The sequence below is a fragment of the Leucopleurus acutus genome (assembly GCF_964270905.1).
Source record: "Leucopleurus acutus genome assembly, chromosome: 9".
Classification (NCBI taxonomy): Eukaryota; Metazoa; Chordata; class Mammalia; order Artiodactyla; family Delphinidae; genus Leucopleurus; species Leucopleurus acutus.
Window position 1 is genome coordinate 102737672 of NC_139144.1, and position 19018 is coordinate 102756689.

Sequence of the window (19018 nt, forward strand, 5' to 3'; positions counted from 1 at the left end):
CTGAGGCCCAGGGCCGGGTGCCTCCGGCAGTTAGACCGGCTACTGCCCCCAGGGCAGTGAGGGGACCACAGACCCCCATCTACTGCCCGGCCCTGTCCCTGCCCCTCCCCCCCGCAACGGGGCCCAGGGGACCGCAGGAGGAGATGGTCCCAAGGGCTGGAGGAGGAGCTGTGCCTTCCTATTCCTCTCCCGTCAGCGGCCAGGGCCTCCCGGGCAGGGCCTCCACAGGAGGGGCCCAGGCAGCGCACTGAACCCTGGGTGAGCCATGTGTCCACACTGGTCAGCCCCACTAACTTCCCGGGTCTGAGCCGTGTCTGTGCAGGGGCTGGGAGGTGAGGGCCCCCAGCTGGCCCGGCAGGGAGAGGCGTCGAGCAGGGCCGTCTTGGGGTAGCTCCTCGCACGCCATGAACTGGGAAACCTGCAAAGAGACCGGAGTGTGAGAAGCTAGAAGCCAAGGGGCAGGGGAGGGTCAGAGGATAGAGAGGGTCAGGAGACCCTGGTGACAGACAGAAGAGGCCTGGAGGGCACAGGAGAAGGGTCAAGGCAGACAGAGCACGACTCCTACCGGCTCGGGGAGAAACGCGCTCTGGGTGGGCAAGAGCCAGACCGGGCATCTGGGGGCCTCGGGAGCTTCTGCCTGACTCGGGGAGAGCCTGAGGCCACAGCCGTTCCCCTCCCCAGGGAACATGGCCGCTGGATTCAAACCCAATCCAGAATAAGGGGCCCTGAGCTGGCGCAGAAGCTGTACAGAGAGAGAGACAGGGTTCTTTCCTCCAATCTAGAACTCAGGGACCTAGAAACAGAGGCAGGCGGGCGGCCAGGCCTCGGAAGGCCAGGCAGAGTACCAGGGCCGGCAGGGGGGGCTTTGTGGGTGCTGACGAGTCTGCTGTGAGATCCCTGCGGAGGAGGCTGTGAAGGGAGACTGGCACATTGGCTGACGTGGGCCCTGGTGTCTGCAAACAGGAGCAGATGCCAGAGGGAGGGGAGAGCAGATGCCAGAGGGAGGGGGGAGCAGATCCCAGGCCACCTCTTGTCGCCAGAGGAGCCCCATTCTTGAGACCCAGACACAGCTGTCCCGTCAGGAGGCCAGGAACACACGTGTCCACTTAGGAGAGGACAAAGGGCAACAGAGGCCCATCTCTGGCAGGAGGGGAGAGATGCGGGCCCGAAGTGCTACCCTGGGGCTTAGCCAGAGCCTTCAGGACAACCCCGCAAAGCGCCGAGCATGAGAGTCAACGGTTGGCAGCAGAACCTGACCCAGCGGGTATCAGTCGCAGCAGGGGCTTGGGACCCTATCCCAAGGGCACGCTGGCACCCAGCACCCACCGCCAGGCCCCTGGCTCAACAGTCCCTCCACCCACAGCCATGACACAGGCACCCTGAGTAGATATGGCCATTCAGGTGACACTAGGGGAGCGAATGCCACTCGGCCTGCTGGCTTCCTTGGCCCAGCTGTCTGGGGGCTTAGTTGGGGCCTCTCCTGCTGTGCTCTGTGCTCGCAGCTCCTAGGGCAGCCCTCCTCCAGGATTACAGCCTGGGATGAGAGCAGGAACAGGGTGGGAGGCAGCTGGGGCCCAAGGCCAAGCAGACAGGGCAGCAAAGCCGGTCTGGGGTGGAATCGGTGCAGAAGAGGCAGGGCTGGGGTGCTTGGAACTTACCTGAGAAAGCGAGTCCAGGGCGAGGGTGGGGATGGGGCTGACGGGCAGCAGAGGGGAGGTGGAGGTGGGGCCAGGCCCCGGGGTGGTCACAGCACTGTAGGCAGGCGGGACCAGCGTCACCTGCCTCTGCAGCAGCTGCAGGACAGTGGCCATGTCTGCACTCAGCCGGGTCTCCAGCCTGGGGCGAGAAGGAGGAGGACGCCCTGGGTCTCAGGGAAGTGGAGACACCAGTGACTGCAACTTCAGGACCACCCTCTGGACAGCCAACTGGTCAACCCCAGGTCCACTCTTCATTCTAGGTGTGGCAGCCCCTGGCTCGGCTCTGAACACAAGGAGAGGGTCAAGCTGCTGGACACGTGGACAGGCCTAGACAGAGCAGACACCCACTTCACCCTACAACACTGCCCGAAACCCACAGGCCACACTGCAGTATGCCCATGCCCCACCCCTACTAGCCCGCGCCCCTGGACACACACAGCCGGGCCCAGGCTGATCCCAGGGACCACCCTCACCTGTTGAGCTGCCTCTGGAGGGCATCCAACCTGCTCTCCACATCGCCCCGGGGCCGGCGGCCAGGGCTGGAAAGAGGGATGTTGAGGAGGCTGGGGGCGGGGGCAGGGCAGCGAGGCAGCTCCTGGTACTGGCGGCCCCGGCTGTCCCCCCAGAAGCTGAAGATGTTGGACACTCCTGAGAAGGCGCCTGGAGCCAGAGAGCTGGTTGAGGCTGGGACAGAGGCCACGCCCCGCCCGCCTGCCCAGGGGGCCCTCGCCCTACCTGACAGTGGGTTACAAGTGTCGCTGCTCTTCTCTCCATCCTCAGTCAGGGGGTCCCCACCCGGCGGCTCTCCGGGGGGCCTGGGGCTGGAGAAGGGCACCAGGCGGAGGGGGCTGGAGCTGCGGCCTGGGCCCTCATCCTCACTGCTCTCAGGGCTGGAGGGGCCGCTGGACAGGCTCTCCCCCCACGGCCCCCCCTGCCGGCCCCGGCCACTCAGCCCTGCCCCCGCCCGGCTCGGCCCCAAGGCCGACACCTCCCCTGGCTGTTCCGGGTCTGTGGGAAACAGAGAAGGGGCCTCAGAGCAGGCAGGAGGCACAGAAGGGAGGGGAGGGGAGGGGAGGGGAGGGGAGGGGAGGGGACTGGAGCAGGTCTGGGAGACGACTATGGCTGGACGCCCTGGTTTGTCCCCAGTTGTTTCTTCTGCTCTCTTTCCCCCACTTTCAAGAGGACTGAGAACTCGAGGGCGGGACCAGGTCGTCTGTGACCACTGGCTGCCCAAGCACGGGCAGTGGCACTGCTGGGAGGGGCTCTCTGGGACCCCGGGCCCTCAGCCCCCGTGCTGGCCTCCTTGCCCTCCTTTGTCCTGTGTTTCCTCCCCTCATCAGTTCAAAGCAGTGCCCACCAGGACACCAGCCCTGTGAGGACCAAAGAAACTTAGGCACGGCCCTGCCTTGGAGGGTGGAAGAGGGCTTCCTGGAGGAGGCGACATTTCAAGTGGGCCTGAAAGGATGGGGTGATGGGGTGGGGGGCGGGACACTGAAGGTAGGACCGGAAGGTCTGTGTAGCCTGGGGGGAGCAGACCCGCCGGACCCCGCGCTCCGCCCTCAGCCCCGCCTCGTCTAGACCCCGCCCCCCACCCGCCTCCCGGCTCACCTGGACCCCGCCCCCTCCCCTCCCCCCGCCTCACCCCTGTCAGTGCGCCTGCGGAAGGACAGCTTGCGTTTGCGTTGCCGGTGGAAGCCGCCCTCCAGCTCCGCGCTGCCGGGAGAGCCGGGGATCATGTTGGTCTGGAACCGAGAACGGTGTCAGGGCCCTTCCGCGCCCACCCAGCCTGCCCGGTCCCGGCCAGACCCCCTGCCGAACAGAGAGGGTGGGGTTGGGGGTGCGAGCTCTGCCCCAGGACCGGGGCTGAGGCTGGGCCGTTCACAACCTGGTCTGACCCAGACACCATTTGACAGACAGGGAAACAAGCCCAGAGAGCAGGTCACACGGCGAAGGCGCAGCCACCCAGCATGCAGCGCGGCCCACTCACATCCCGCAGGTTGAAGGTGATCTCCAGGCTGGACCAGAAGTGGTCGGAGAACTCGGGGTACATGTCCAGCACCTCCAGCAGGTCATCCCGGTGGATCTTGTGCAGGTCACAGTAGGTGAGGGCCCGCACGTCCCCGTTGGACTTCCCAGGGCGCGCATACAGGTTCAGAGGCTCTCCGAAGATGTCATTCTTCCCTGGAGGCCACCGAGAGGGGGGCTCAGCCCCTGGGGCGGCAGCAGAGGCAGCAGGCACCTGACTTCCAGGCATTCTCACCCTGGCCGGGCACCTCCCCTCAGTCTGGTCACAGACTGCCGGGCCCCAGCCCCCAGGGCCAGGGAAGTATCAACCAGCCCATCCTCCCCCAGCTCGCAAAGGCGGGGCGTGCGGGCCAGCCAGCAGCTGCCCGTGGCCCTGGCTTCCTCCTTGGGTTCTAACTCCTCTGGTACCCCCCAAAGCCCGCGTCCCAAACACCCTCCTGGCCAAACACTGCACCCCCATAAACAATGTTCTTCAAACTACAGATCAAACACAGTAGTGAATCAAGACCAGCATTCTGTTTACTGAAAGAAAACAGGATAGCACAGCTTAGCACAGCATAGAACAGGAAACACCAGAATGTAGTTAAGGCGACCGTTGTTTAGCAAAACTTTGGTTTCAGTTGTGTTTGGGGGTGTTTGTGGCATAAGCATGCGTTTATGCCGAACTGAGAAATAAAAAATCTATAAAGACCCCCCCCTTTGGCACATCTGCCCTGAGGTGTCCAGGGCCAAAGGAAGGACAGGCAGAGGGCAGGGAGTCCCAGTGCCCAGGTACACCTGCCCACGTGCACAGGTAGGGCAGAGAAGAAGGAGTGTGAGGGGAAGAGCGGCAGGACTCCCTTTGCTTTGGAGGCGAAGGCTTGGTTGTACTGCCTGAGGCTGCACAACCTCCCTCCACTGTCTACCCTGGAGCATCTGGATTTGGTCCTGTTTTAAGGAACAAGAGGGTCACTGCCCGTGAGGAGACCCTGAAGGGAAGCAGAATCTGGAAACCCCCAGAGTCCTTTCCACCGACCCCTTGGAAGGCCTGAGCTTGGGTGAGTTAAAGGAGCCCAAGGTCCCTGTGGGTAGTCCCGGGGCCACAGCCCCTAGGGCTGTGTCCTTAACGGGCTGGGTGGGACCCCTCCAGGCCTCGGTCCCTGCCGTACCCAGGATGGCCACGACAATGTCGCCCCGCAGGATCTCGATGGAGCCCCGGGAGATGAAGTAGAGGGCGGTGAGCAGGTCCCCGGCGTGCACCAGCGTGTCCCCTGGCGGCGCGTGCGTCGTCTTGAACTTCATGGCCAGGGCCCGCAGGCAGCCCTTGGTGGCCCCTCGGAAGGGCTTGCAGTGCTGCAGCAGCGAGCGATTCAGGTGCAGGCAGATGTCGGCCTGTAGGCACTCGGGGAAGCCCTTCAGCACCTGGAGGCAGGGGGCAGCTCAGCATGCCCTCTCCCAGGACCCCACTCCCACCCCCACCCGGAGATCCAGCGGGGAGCACCAGGGCGTCCGGTATCAGGAGAAGGACCTGGGTGCCCACTCCAGCTGCACCCCTTCCAGCCACGCACCCTTGGGGACGACGCCTCACTGCTCTAACCTCCGCGTTCTACGCGTGAGGCTCGGAGACCAGCTCCTGCCTGGGGCTGTCGTAGGGATTAAACACCATCACCCAGAGCCTGGTCTAGCACCTGCCCCAAAGCGACCGCTCACCCAGTGAACGAGCTCCATGGGCAAAAGGAGGGCAACGTTCCTCTCAGGGTCCCGCCTGGCGCTAACTGGGACCACCTGAACCACGGGGGAGGGTGACTCGGGGGGTCTGAGACGTGCCCGCTACATCAGGAGGAGTCCCTACCATCACGCGGCTCCCTCCAGCCCACCATCAACCAGAGGCCAAGCCCAGTGGCCTCACCGCATTCATGTCGATGCCATTGGTGTAGGACCAGGCGTGCTGGAAATACTCCTCGAGGCGCTGGCGCAGCGGGTTGGGGATCTGGTGGAAGCGGATGAACTCACGCACCCGGAGCATCTGCGTGTGGTAGCGGGCCGTGCCCGAGTACAGCCGCTGGATGATGGCCGACACGTTGCCGAAGATGCTGGCGTACATGAGGGCTGGGGGCGGGGTGAGCGGGGCCGTCAGCGTCTGAGGGGCCCCGCCCGCCCCTGCACCGGGTCAGCAGCACATGCAGTCACGTCTCATTGTAAGCACACACGCGAGATGCACAAACACAAAAGCCCAGGCACACACACCCCTCGGCTCTGCCCTGCGCCTCTGCCCTGGTGTCCCAGCCCCAAACATGCCATGTGGAGGCCCCTGGGGTCTCTAAGGCCCAGGGCCCCGCTCTGGCTCCTCTAACACCCACCCTCTCCTCTGTCTCGGGCCCTTCCCAGACCCCGGGCCCCTGGCTAGCCCCCGCGCCTGCCCCAGGGGTGCACTCACAGCCGATGAGCATGACACAGATGGAGAAGATCTTCTCCGAGTTGGTGTTGGGCGAGACGTTGCCAAAGCCCACGCTGGTGAGGCTGCTGAAGGTGAAGTAGAGGGCGGTGACGTACTTGTCCTTGATCGAGGGCCCGCCCAGGCCGCTGCTGTTGTAGGGCTTGCCGATCTGATCGCCCAGGTTGTGGAGCCAGCCGATGCGGGAGTCCATGTGCGGCTGCTCCATGTTGCCGATGGCGTACCAGATGCAGGCCAGCCAGTGCGCGATGAGCGCAAAGGTGCACATGAGCAGGAAAAGCACGGCCGCCCCGTACTCGGAGTAGCGGTCCAGCTTCCGTGCCACGCGCACCAGCCGCAGCAGCCGTGCCGTCTTCAGCAGCCCGATCAGCTAGGGGGGTCGGCGGATATTCAGTGGGGGAGGGGGGCAAACGAGGAGCGGGGGCGCTGCAGCTCTCGCGGGGCATCGGAGGCGAGATCCCCGAGGAGCTCTCCCCGGAACCTCCTCAAAATAAAAGCGCCTCCCACTCGCCGGGCGCAGCACGGAGCCCATTCACCTTCGTGCCAGCTCTGTGACAAAGGGCTCACGGTTCCCAGGGCCAGAATGAGGAAAGTGGGGCTCGGAAAGGTGCACCCCCCCTCAGGTGCCCGGCCAGAGCTCCCACTAGCTTCCAGGGCACTTCCATGTGGCCACTTTGGACACAGACACATTAGGAAAAGGGGAGCCCTCTGGACCGCTCCAGCTGGGGAGTGGCTCACATGGAAAGGGGAGCAGGTGCGGGTTAGCTGGGGCTCTGCCATGCGTCTGCCACCCTCCCTCTGTCCCCACCCACCCCTTCACCCCACCACCCGCTGCCCTCCCCTTGCCCCTGCCTCCTTGCCAACCCACCTCTTCAGAGCCAGAGCCGAAGATAAGCAAGTCAAAGGGGATGGCGGCCACCATGTCGATGAGGAACCAGCCCTTGAAGTAGTGCACGGCAATGCGGCCGGGGTGGCTGACCACCTCCTCGTTGGCATTGACGTAGGTGGTGCGGAAGTTGATGAGGATGTCCACGATGAACATGATGTCCACGATGAGGTCCACCACAGCCAGCGGCTGGCAGGCATAGCCACAGTCGGGGGCCGGGGGACCCTCTTCCGTCTCCTTCAGCAGGAAGGCGGCCGAGTAGGGCGTGAAGACTGCCGTGTAGATGACCAGCAGCAGGATGAGCCAGTCCCACACGGCCTTGAAGGGGCTGTAGTGCAGGATGGTCCAGCGGTGAATGCGCGGCGCCTGCAGCTTGTACTCCGGCAGCACATCGGCCCCCAGCGACAGGACCTGAGCCGGCGGGGAAGGTGCAGGTGAGGGTATGATGCCCAGCCAGGGTCTGGGCAGGGAGGACAGACCGTGGGGCCCTCCAGGGTAGGAGCAGCTAGCATCTCTGCTGGGCCCTCCAGAGAAGAGGCCACGCAGAGTAAGCGGGGAAGCCCACCTCAGACAAGCGGACACGGCCACTCACCAGAGTTCCTTCCCCACGTGGCACGGGACCTCCTGGCTGGCTGAGTCCAGGGCACCAAGCAGTAACACCCACAAGTACTGCTCCCCACCAGCAGTACAGACCGATAACTATGGATATAACTCCCACCGTGAGATCTTACCCACCCCCCCAAACACCACACACACACACACACACACACACGCGCGCGCGCGTGTCCCACATATACTACAGTCTCTGTCCAAATAATGCTCTAAGGACTACAGCTTCCGGCCTGAGCGATGTAAATGGTGGTGGTCACTGCAGCTCCTTACAAGTCCCATTGCTGGTGGCCCAGGGACTGAGGGCCTAAATGTCCCCTCATGCCTCTGGCCCAAGGATACCAGCCACCCAGCCTCAGGCCCTTTGGCATCCCGGAAAGAGAGACCATGACACTCACGCCCCCTCCCTCCTCACCCTGGCCCAGGGCAGCCATTCAGAAGTGACCACCCAGCCCCGCACCGGCTCACCTCCTGTCCTGCCCCTTCATCACCCAGGCAGAGGCAGGCAAGCCATCCAGACCAGGTGGCAGCAAGTCACACCCCTCTTTCTCCCCAAGCCAAACTAGGAGAGCTGAGACCAGCTTTCTCGCGCTGTCCCAGGAGCCTCTGTCTGTCCCCCTGCGGTCTCCTCCTGCCCCTCAGAATCCCCAAACTCTCCCAGCCTGGCCCTGCCATCCCTGGGCAGCCAAACCCAAGGCCTCACCCGCCCCCTTGAGAGCCAAGGTTGCCGGCCCTGCGGGAGCAGTGCTAAGCGCCAGGGCCCCGCATCCTCAGGCCTCTGTGCTGGGAAGGGCCGTGGTGGGTGGAGCCGCAGACTCCCATTCATATTCAAGCTGGGGACCCCCTGGAACCACCCTCACCAGATGGACTGTGTGGAGAGCCTCTCCTTAGTGGAAGTAACCGGAAGTTAAGATGGACCATAGTTAGGGGTTTGGCCACAGGGGCTCCAGAGGCACAGGATGGGTGGGGTGGGCAGCTGGGGCCTGGGGCAGGAGAAGGGGCACGTGGCTTCTAGGCCCCCGCTTCTGCCCTGCCTTCAGCACGAGCCCCTTGCTCCTTAAGGCAGAAAACACGGGCGGTGAACTTTCAGGGGTCAAGTGGGGACTGCAAAGGGCCCTCAGAGACAAGGAGGCAGGAGAAGGCTCCCGGATGGGGCTCCTCACCACACCTGAGAGGCCAGGCCCCCGGAGGCGGTGCTGAACCACACCTGACAGATGGGATCCTGCCCCCTACCTGAGTCCGCCCACAGCAGGACCAGCACCGCCCAGGACACAAGCACACATGCCGGGGCAAGGCCAGCGCACGAGGCCTGGCCCCGCAGCCCTCCTCTTGTGGGGGCCGGCCGGGCTGCTCAGCTCTGCAGCCACCAGCTCGCCACACGGCCTTGCCGGTATCTAACCTCCCCTGTTACATAACCTGTTGTCACACAGAATACTGAAGCTCATTTAAGCCAAATCCCGGGGCCTCACCTGTCGCTGGGAAGAATCCCCTCCCACACCTGTTCCCCAGCTGGGAGGGTCACAGGAGCCACGGCAGAGAGTTTAGGTGCTGGTGGTGGCGACAGGGGTGGGATTCTCAGACCCACCGTGAGCCACTTCCAACTCCCCCGGCCATCCTCCCTGAGCTGGCTTCTGGCTCTCTGCCAGAAGCCCCCCGGGGCTGGAGACGTGGCTCCCAGGAGGTGCCTATAGAGTCGGCAGCCTGGGGGACCACAGCGTAGCCACCAGCACCTCAGGCTGCCCCAGAAGAGGTGGACCCGGTACCCGGCTCAGCCTGCCCTCACCACTCATCCAGTGGCCTCTGACCCCAGCCTCCTCGGGTCCCAGCCCCCCAACCTAGACCCCTGAAGCAGCCCACGCCTCCCTCGCCCGCCGCAGGGTCCACTCACAACACACAGAGTGCTGGAGGGGTGGAGCCCCTGCGCCTCTGTGCCAGGCCCAGCTGCTGCCCGCTGGCTGGGGGAGGTGGGGTGGGGGTGGAAGCCATCCTCTCCTCCCCCGTCTCCCCGCCATCCCCTCCGCGCACCCACTTCGCTCCTGTTCTCCCCTCTCCTCCTTCTGCGTTTGGAGCTAGAAGGCTGGGCCACGGAAGCCCAAGGAGAAGGGAAGCGCTGGCAAGAAAAACACTGTCCACCTAGGCCCAGCGGGTCTGGAGCAGAGCGAGCAAGCCGGAGCCAGGAATGGGCCGCGCGGGGCCACAGATCCCAGGGCTCCCAAACCATCCTGCATCTCAGAAGCCCTCTCCCGGCCTGGAGCCAGGGCCCTCTGGGCCGCATCCATCTCGGTGCCCCCGCCCCGGAGGGAGGGGGAGGGGCTGGGGCGGTCACCTACCTCCTGGGCCACCAGGCTGGAGATGCGCACGGCCCGCCTCACCCGGCCTTTCTGGGCCCTGGGCTGCAGAGCCCCTGTCCTGCTCGCCTTCCCCGCTGGGGCCGCCATGGAGGACTTGGCTCCCCCCAGCTTGCCTGCCCGGGGCCCAAGGGCCCAGCCAGCGCCTCACCTGCACCTCAACAGCAGCCTCGGCCCAGGCTGCGCCCCAGCCGCTGGCGGCCTGGCTCCCAGGGCCGCCTCTGGCACGAAGCCAGGGTCACTGGGGCTAGGCCTCGGGGCTGGGGTCACCCTGGCAGTGAGCGCGGACAGCAGCCCGCCTGGCTCAGGCCGCCCATGGCCCCCTGGTGCCGGCCGCGCTGCCAGGGTGCTGCGCTCTGCCCGCTGCCAGCCCAGCAGCGGCAGGGCACCGCGGTAGGAACCTCGGCTCCTCCAGCCGGCCCCTCCTCCTCCCAAGTCCCCACCCCCGCCCCGCCGGCACCGGGCTCCCGCGCCCCGCCCGCCGGCCAGAGGCCCCCTCCCCCGCGGCCCGCTGCTCCGGGCTCCCGCTGCAGCCACTCCCGCGGCCCGTGCCCCTCCCCCTCCCCCCGGCAGCCCGGCCTGTCACCGCAGATTAATGGTCTCCCCGACACCCCCGCCCCGCCGGTCCAGTGCCCAGCCAGCCAGAGTCAGACAGACACCCAGAGATGGAGCGACCGGCCGGCCACCAAAGAGCCAGGAGCACAGGCTCACGCTGGCGTGCACAGACCACAACACGACAGCACACGCTGTGGGCACAGGGGCAGGGCAGCCGGCAGGGCTCCAGGTGAGGACGAGAGAGGCAGACGTGGGAGGGGGTGAGGCCGAGGCAGCCAGATATGGGGCCTAGGGTCGGGGGGAACGTTCTGGAGTCAAGGCCAAGGGGCCGGAGACCTGGCAGGGACCCAGAGAGCCAAGGCGGCAGCGGAGCGGGGCCAGGAGGAGGGCTGAGGAGGCCCACGGCAGTGCGCGGACAGCTCCCTCACTCGGGCGGCTCAGGGAGCTCGAAGGAGCTGGAGAGGGCAGTGGGACTGAGGCGAGCCAGGTGTGGCCCGGGAGCCCCCTCCGTCCCCGGCTTCTCAGTCCTGACCTTCCCCCGCCCCACCCCCAGGCCAGGACGGGAAGGAGCTGGGATGGACTGGGCAGTGGGGCTGGCTTGCTGCCAAGAGGGGGCAGGAGACCAGGCTGGCCCTGCCACTGGGCAGTGTTGGGCAGTGCCCCCCCCCCGGGGCTGGCAATCTTCTCTGGTCTGGAATTCGGGGACTTGACCCCTCTTGTATCTGTGCGCCCAACTCCATACCCTCCCCTCCCGACTTGGGAAGGAAAACTCTCCTCTCCCATGGTCTGGGGACAGGGGTGGGCACCTCAAGGCCACCCTGGCCCTAGCACCGGGTTCCCACCCTCTGCCTGGCTCATCACATTGGCCTAGAAGAATCAGGACCCCCAACCTTGACCTCTGTGGCCCCTTCTAACGGGAAACCTCCCGTTGGTTTGCGCCCAGGACTCTGTTGTGCCCCGTGGCCACCTTCTCCCACCCACCCTCACCCTGCCAGGTACCCAGCCTCAACTGCCCTGTCCTCCCTGAGCCCCATCCACCTGTCCTCTGTATCTGCCCCTCCCGTGGGCACCCCCTCCAGTCTCCCTTGCTCCAGGATCTCTCTCGTCCCAGCTCTGAAACGCCACCCTCACCCCCAGCCGGCACGTCCGCCACCTTCAGGAGGCCCTCACTGACTGCACCCCTCCACCCCCCCTTTTGACCACAGTCCACTCCCACTCCACTCCCTCCAAGCTCCTCCCACGTGAGCGGAGAGCCAGCGAGCTGGACACCTACCTGGGTGACCTTCTCAGTGACATTATGGGTCCGCTCCTTTATCTTGGGGGCTATGATCTCCCGGTCGCTGGTGGGCGAAGCCAGGAAGGGGTCGCCCTTGAGGTCCACAAAGTTGAGGGTGATTTGGGGAATCTTGCTAATGGTGCGGTAGCGCACGAGGTCCGAATCTGATGTGGAGTTAAGCAGGCCGCTGCGCAGGGGGTGCATGGCCCCTGGGGTGGAGGGGAAAGGGGGTCAGGGTGGCAGGCAGGCAGGGGCAAAGGCCGTCAGGTCAACGACACAGAGCTGAGGTGGAGATGGGCCCTGCAGGAGCCAGGCCGTGGGGTTCACTGAGGCCAGCTCAGGAAACAGGAGTGGAGTCCCTGAGAAACAAGTGAGGGCAGGCTCCTCCCCACGGTAAGGAAGCACACCTGACGCAGCTATGAGATGACAAAGGGGAAAGAGCCTCTATACGGGTTTGTTCAGCAGGCACTGGGAGCCTGCCAGAGGCCCAGGTGGTGGCAGGGACCCAGATGCCTCTCCCGCCTTCCCGACTCCCGTGGGCATCCCCGCTCCAGGCCAGCCTGGGAGAGCCAGCTCCTCGGGGCCAGCACCTGCTCTGAGAGTGGAAGAATGCAACGGGATGAATGCACGTTTAATGGAATAAAAGGCTACTTAATGGGATTAAGTAAGCGCTTAATAAGATTTCCATCTCCCAGGCACACAGGACAGGGCGGAGAGGGAGGAAGCTGAGGGCCTGGAATGGACAGGCCCGCGGCGGAGGACGCAGCCGGGCAGTTCCTGCAGGGGTGGGGCCGACCCTCACCGGTGCTGGCGTGGCGCGGCGGCGGGGGCAGCGCCCCAGCGCGCATGGCCTCGATGTCGTCGGCCGAGGAGGCGCGGCGCACGCTGGCGCAGCTCTCTCGGGAGCGCGTCCGGGCCAGGCTGCAGCTGGAGGCCGAGGCGTCAGGGTTGAGGCTGTGCGCCCGGGGCGACGGGTGCGGGCCGGGCGCGCAGGCGGGCGGCGAGCCCGGGCCCACCAGAGCGCGCCGCTCCTCCACCGGCCCGAGCCCCGCCACGTGGTTGTCCATGGCCGTCACCTCGTCCAGGGCCAACGACTCGCTGCTGGGCGCCGCGGGCGTCAGGTCCATGTCCACCACCACGGCCCCCGGGGCACCGGCGCCGCCTGCGCTACCCGGCCGCACCGACGAATCCCGGGCGGTCAAGGCCAGCAGCGCGGGCAGCTTCAAGCGGAAGGTCTTGGCGCGGCCTGCGGGGAGAGGGGAGGTGCGTGGCGTCAGCAGCCCGGGAGAGGGCCAGGCCTAGCAGCTGCACCCCAGTCACCAAGGGGAGAGAGGAGGGAAAGTGGGAGCCCCGAGAGCCGCCGGCACCCCTCCACCCCCACTCCTACTGCACAGAACTCAAGTCTCCAGAAAAAGTCTAGAGTGCAGTCGTATCTAAGACTCCGCCAATAATAAAGCACCATTTCTTGAGCCTCACATCACCGGTAGTCTCTACGTAAACCACCTGTGGCTCTCACCACTGCACCCATTGGGTACCATTACCTCCATTTTAGACTTGAGGAAATTTAGGCGTCAGTGAGTTATGTGATTGGCTGGAGGTCACACAGTAAATGGCAGGGCCTGCATCCACATGGAGGAGTGATGCCACGGGTTCCCGCCGTACCCTGCCACCTTGGAGGTGGTACCCATGGAACAGGTGGGGCCAGTGTTACTAATGCTGCCACTTTAGAGCTTGAGAAACCAAGAGGTGGTTTCTTTCGCCATGACTCTGAGGGAACATTTAAAATTAAACCCAAGTGGGGCTTCCCTGGTGGCGCAGTGGTTGAGAGCCCGCCTGCCGACGCAGGGGACACGGGTTCGTGCCCCGGTCCGGGAAGATCCCACGTGCCGCGGAGCGGCTGGGCCCGTGAGCCATGGCCGCTGAGCCTGCGCGTCCGGAGCCTGTGCTCCGCAACGGGAGAGGCCACAGCAGTGAGAGGCCCGCGTACGGCAAAAAAGAAAAAAAAAAATTAAACCCAAAAAGGCCACGCAGGGGGAGGAGGAGGTGTCTGAGCCTTTGAGTCATGGGGGGATGAGGTGAGGCCTCCACGCCTCCAGCCACAGGGAGGAGTCCCCTCACATCCTCTTCTCAAGTAGCCAAGGCCACGGCAGGGAGCTGACCCGTCCGGGAACAAGGACCAGAGAGAGAAACTTCACAGAGTTGAGTCCATGAGAGACGGGGCCTTCCCATGAGCAGAGGGGGCTGCCCCGAAGTGGCCAGGGCCATCTGGGAAGGGTGAATCCCCCATCCCTGGGGCTGGAGAGAGGATCACTCCCAGGGGATGCTGTGGTGGGACCCCAAGCGGGTAAGGCTATGAAACCAGCCATGCTCCTGCCCCAGGGACCTGTGAATCTGGGCTCAGTCACTCCACCGCATCTGTCCATGCTGAGCTGGAGGGGACCGGCCGTGTCCTCCGTGTTCTCTCCCCCATCCCTGAAGGGATCCCCTCCGCATCCCTTCCTACAGAGCATTGCCCTTGGGCAGCCTCACGGCCCCAGGGAAGGGAAACCGTGTATTCCTGCGCCAGCCCAAGAACACAGCTGCACTTACCGGGGGCCAGCCAGCTGGTGGGAGGGGCACGGTGATTGGTGTCACGGTCTGGGGACCCCACCATGTCCTTCTCCATCACCACCTCAAAGTTAAGGATGAACATGATGACAGCCCCATCTTCGTTCTTCACGGGCACCACATCTACCAGGCACAGGAAGCAGCTCCCTGCAAAGCGGAGACACGGCCACTGTGCGACCAGGCAGAATGGGCCCCCGAAACCTGAAGGGGCCTGTCTACTTCTGCCTCCCCCACGGCTCCCACACACAGTCCTGCCCCTTCTCGCCATTGCCTCCTGCCCCACCCCCTCCTCCTGCCACCTGCCGGCCAGAGCTGCTTCCCTAATCTGGCCGCTCCAGCTTTCTGCTTTCAAAGCTCTCCCTTTCCCTCTCTGCTTGCCTTGGTTCTCCAGCCCTGTCTCCCGATGTGCATTCTCCTCACACTGCCTTCTGCTCCTTTCTTCCTGGGTTGTCTCACCTTTTTCCCTATCCTCTCGCACTCTATCTTTGCTTTTCCTCATGCAAGGCAGTGCAGCCTGGAGGTTAAGCCCACAGACTTTAAGCCCAGGATCTCAGGGTTCAGATCCCAGCTCTGCTGCCTTGTCATTGATGCATTTTTCTTACGTTTTTAACCTCCCTGTGCCTCATTTTCCTCATCTATAAAATGGGAACGATGATAATTCGTTCCTCATGAGTTGTAAAGATTGAATAAGTCAACACGTGCCAGCTACCTAGGGCAGTGCCTGGCGTGCGCCGAACACTAGAGACAGGTTAGCCATCACCCTCTGTCTCTCTGTCTGTCTTTGCTCCTCTTCGTTCGTACCCACCCAACTGTTGTGTCATCCACAAGAAGATAAGTTCAGAACTTGAGAGCTAGAGCTTCAAAACCTTTACAGCAATGGGCATTGCCGCAATACCCAAGCATGTGATTTTTGTATTTCACACAAATATTGGTCTGTGACACGTTAGAAACAAAACAGATCCTTCACCAGAGTTGAGAGGCGCTGCTTCGAGATCTTTCATCTGTCTCTCGTCTTTTTCTCTGTTCTTGATTTTTTTTTCCCCTCCCAATGTCTCTCTCTGGCCACCAGGCCCCCTATTCCAGCTGCTGTCAGTTCACCAGGCCAATGTACCTGTTCCGCCTCTGCCTTTGACCAGCGCACGGCCCCCACACCCTCCTCTCTGCTGATTTCTGAAAGAGACCCTGGTGCGCTCTCAGGCTCTGCCTAAGGCCCAGCTCAGAACCCCCGCCTCCAGGAAGCCCTCCTTGATGCAACAAGAAGGCGCGACCTGATGGGGACCAAGCATGTTCCTCATCTTCTCTTCCCAGGGCAGAGACTTCTTTCCTGGTGCTCATCGGTCTTCTCTGAACTGCCGGGTCCTAACTCACCAGATTCTGTGTCCCCTCTGAAGGGCCTAGCACCCAGAACAACGCACCAGGGAGCAGGCGCTGGCCAGTGGTGTTGGTGATGGGGTGGGGCTAACGGCGGGGGAGGAGTCAAGGATCAGGGCTGGTGGAGAGGACATGGCTGGGGTGAACTGAGTCAAGGCCAACCAGCTGGAGGGGCCGATGGCCAATGAGCCCTGTGGGCCAGCCCTGGGAAGTGCAGCCGCAGGTCCTCCACAGACCTGAGAAGGCCAGGCGTAAAGGGCCTGATTCCTAGGAGATGCTGGCCGGGCTCCGGGGCGATTGCTATAGGGACAGGGCCGAGAGGGAGCGGCAGGGGAGCAATTCTAACTGCTGTGGGATTAATCTGGTGGAAGGAGATCCTCTGAAACCAACGGAAACAGGATGGCACTGGGATGAGGGGAGCTGGGCCAGGGCAGGGGCTGGCCAAGAATTCTCTGCCCTACCCCAACGCCCTTGCACTCACCGCGTCCCAGGCCCTCATGGCTTGGCCCACGGGACCTGAACTGGGAGGCTCTTTCAGGGTCTCTTTCCAGTAGCTGCTCCTGTCCCCTGACCTCCAGCCTCTGACATGGCCCGGCTGAAACACTGCCGTGGTGTTGGGAGCTGCAGGAGGCCGGGCCCAGCTGGAGACCGTCTGGCACCTAGACAGCCCGCCTAGAGTTTATGCCCTAATATGGTGATGGCCGGCAGCAGCCTGAACAGGGACCGGCCCTCATAGGGACTAAGGAGAGGCCAGAGACCAGGAAACCGTAGCCCTGGAGACCCCCCCCCCCAACACCCACCCCCTGGGAGCCCAGCGATCCAGGCCCCTGGTCTTGGTTCCTCGCTGGGAAACTCGTCTCACATAAGTCCAGAGTCTGGAACCCTGATGAGCCCAACCCTGCAGGATGGCCTGGGGATCCTGCCCCCAGGGCACGGCCTCAGGATTCTGAACTTGAGGCCTCAACACCCCGTGCCCACTTCAGTTCCAGCTTCTCAGCAAGAGAGGCCAGAACTGCATTCTGCAGCCTGGACAGCCCAGGACCCTGACATCCCAAATTGTGCCCCCCCTCACGCCAGGCCGCAGAAACTCCAGATATAAGCCCCCTTACAGCACAGGCCCACTCCCGGCCCTTGGACACAGACACACACTCACACACGGAGCCCCCTTGGTCCTCTCCCTTGGTAGACATTCAAGGAATTTTTCCTTTCAAATAACCCTGTAAAAGCCCTTGTTATACCGAAAATGTGAAGTGGAGCCCTGCCTGATGGCTGGGGGGAGGCGGGGTGTTAGGCTCCAGCTACTATTTTCGAGGGGCCACGAAAGGAAGGAAAGCAGGTAGCCCCAGGTCAGCCAGGGCTCCGAGAGGCTCTGCCTCCCGCCCATCCTGCCTGGCTGGCTGGGTCTTCCGTGAGCTGCCGTATCACCCACCCCTAGCTCTTCAGCCAGACCTGCCAGGGGACCCCATCCCATCACTGGCTGGAATTCTGGCGGGGGGGGGGGGGGCGGTCCCTGAGGGCAGCTGGAGGTCAGCAGGCCAGGGGTGGGGCACAGGGACAGCCAGAACTGAGCAGCCGCACATCGCGGCCTGCAGGCGACGGGGCTGTGACCTTCACACAACTTCTCAGCAGAGAAGAAATGTTCAGAGTCAGTGTCTGGGCCGCCTCCCCCGGAGCCCTGGGCTGGCACCGCACGCCGGGACCAGTGCCTCGCCCCCCATGAGCCCTGCTCCTACGTACCCCAGTCCCCGCTCATCCCTCTGTTCCTCTCCTGCCTCCGCCCCGCCCCACCCCCCCAGAGCAGCTCCGCGGAGCAGAGGCTGACTTGAGCCCAGAGCTGGCGGAGGCTGCAGTTCCGCCGAGAGCCGCTCTGTGGCAGGAGCGGCCCGCGCTCCCGAGACAGCCGGAGTCTGGAGCGCCCGGGGAAGGAGGGAACGGGGAGCGGAGGGCCCCTGCCCGGCCCGCAGAACGGCTGTGGGGCTCCCGGGCGCGAAAGGGCGGGGCACAGGCTATGGAGTTAAGTGGCCTTTGCTCATTGCATCAGAATGACTTTGGGCGAGTCACCTGCCCCCTTCCGGCCCCAGGGAGTTCATCTGCAATACAAGACGATGACCATGCCCCACTGGGCTGGAGGGATGAATGACAGAACACTGAAGCCGGAGGGCCCAAGGGAGGTTTTTTTGTTTGTTTTTGCTTCTGTTTATTTGCGGGTTTTTTTTTTTTTTGCCACGCTGCGCAGCTTTCGGGATCTTAGTTTCCCTGACCAGGGACTGAGCCTGCGCTCCCTGCAATGGAAGCGCGGAGTCTTAACCACTGGACCGCCAGGGAAGTCCCCCAAGGGACATCTTGGTAACTGGAGAAGGAGGAGAGGGAGAGGGCCCTTGGGCCAGCCTGGCTCACGTGGCTGCTGCTGAAGAACACCCGACTCACACCCCCCCACACCCCTCACCCCCCCCCCCACGACCCCAGCCCCAGCTGAAGACATCCGGGCACCCAGCCTCGGCCTGCCTCCTGGGCTTGGGGCACCCCGGGCCCTGTGAGAATGAAGACCGGGAGAGGAGAGGGGGTCATGGATTGACAGCCCCACACAAGGACAGGCTCCTCTGCGCCTCGGATCCTAAGGGCCGCAGAGGTCATGCAGCTCACCACAGGCCACTGAGGAAGGGGCAGGGGGGCAGTGGGAGGGCCCCAGGGGACCAGGTCTGGCTACCTTCCAGGTGCAGCAGGTCCAGTTCCTCCTGACCCCGGGGAAGGGAGCATCTTCATCAGAACGCAACGCTGGCTTGCTTTCACCTGGTGCCAACCTACACCCGACAGTGCACCTGGGGCACCGTCCCTGCCCTGCATCCCAACCCACCCACGGTCCCAAACCCAGCTGCCCACCTCTGGGAACCCCTGGCTGGTCTCCAGGCAGGAGCCGCCGTGGGCTTTCGCGGGGGCAGGCCTTATCTCTTGGGGCAGCACTGGGCAGGTGGGGAAAGGAAGGCCTGCGGGTGACCTGAGTGTCCTTGGACAAGCTCCCCAGGTCAGAATCTCTAGTGGCTCGTCTGCACACTAGGTGTCATCGAGCTCCTTTGCAGGGGGCTCTTCATCCCCCTGGAGTATTCACCGAGCACACGCACGTGAAGCGTTCAGGACCTCATGAACAAGACAGGCTCCCTCACGGAGCCGGGGAGTCAACAGGACCCCCAGTTTGGAGTCCGGGATGAGTTG

The 19018-nt window shown here is 64.0% G+C and overlaps 1 protein-coding gene across 2 annotated transcripts in view; it reads right to left on the reverse strand.

The window, feature by feature from the left end:
* Window positions 1-289: 289 nt before the first annotated feature.
* KCNH2 (potassium voltage-gated channel subfamily H member 2) overlaps window positions 290-19018 on the reverse strand; it is a gene marked incomplete at both ends in the record, with an annotated part of 32660 nt that continues 13931 nt past the window's right edge. Inside the window, 13 exons of one of the 2 annotated variants that reach the window (XM_082845975.1) lie at window positions 290-418; window positions 1659-1836; window positions 2171-2357; window positions 2433-2705; window positions 3340-3439; window positions 3685-3878; window positions 4871-5123; window positions 5611-5810; window positions 6139-6526; window positions 7025-7453; window positions 11828-12039; window positions 12633-13076; window positions 14420-14584. In XM_082845975.1, the coding sequence (XP_082702101.1) occupies window positions 290-418; window positions 1659-1836; window positions 2171-2357; window positions 2433-2705; window positions 3340-3439; window positions 3685-3878; window positions 4871-5123; window positions 5611-5810; window positions 6139-6526; window positions 7025-7453; window positions 11828-12039; window positions 12633-13076; window positions 14420-14584 (3152 nt within the window). Of the gene's footprint in view, window positions 419-1658; window positions 1837-2170; window positions 2358-2432; window positions 2706-3339; window positions 3440-3684; window positions 3879-4870; window positions 5124-5610; window positions 5811-6138; window positions 6527-7024; window positions 7454-9981; window positions 10090-11827; window positions 12040-12632; window positions 13077-14419; window positions 14585-19018 lie in introns of those variants that run through there. The other variant, XM_082845976.1, reaches the window with a different exon arrangement.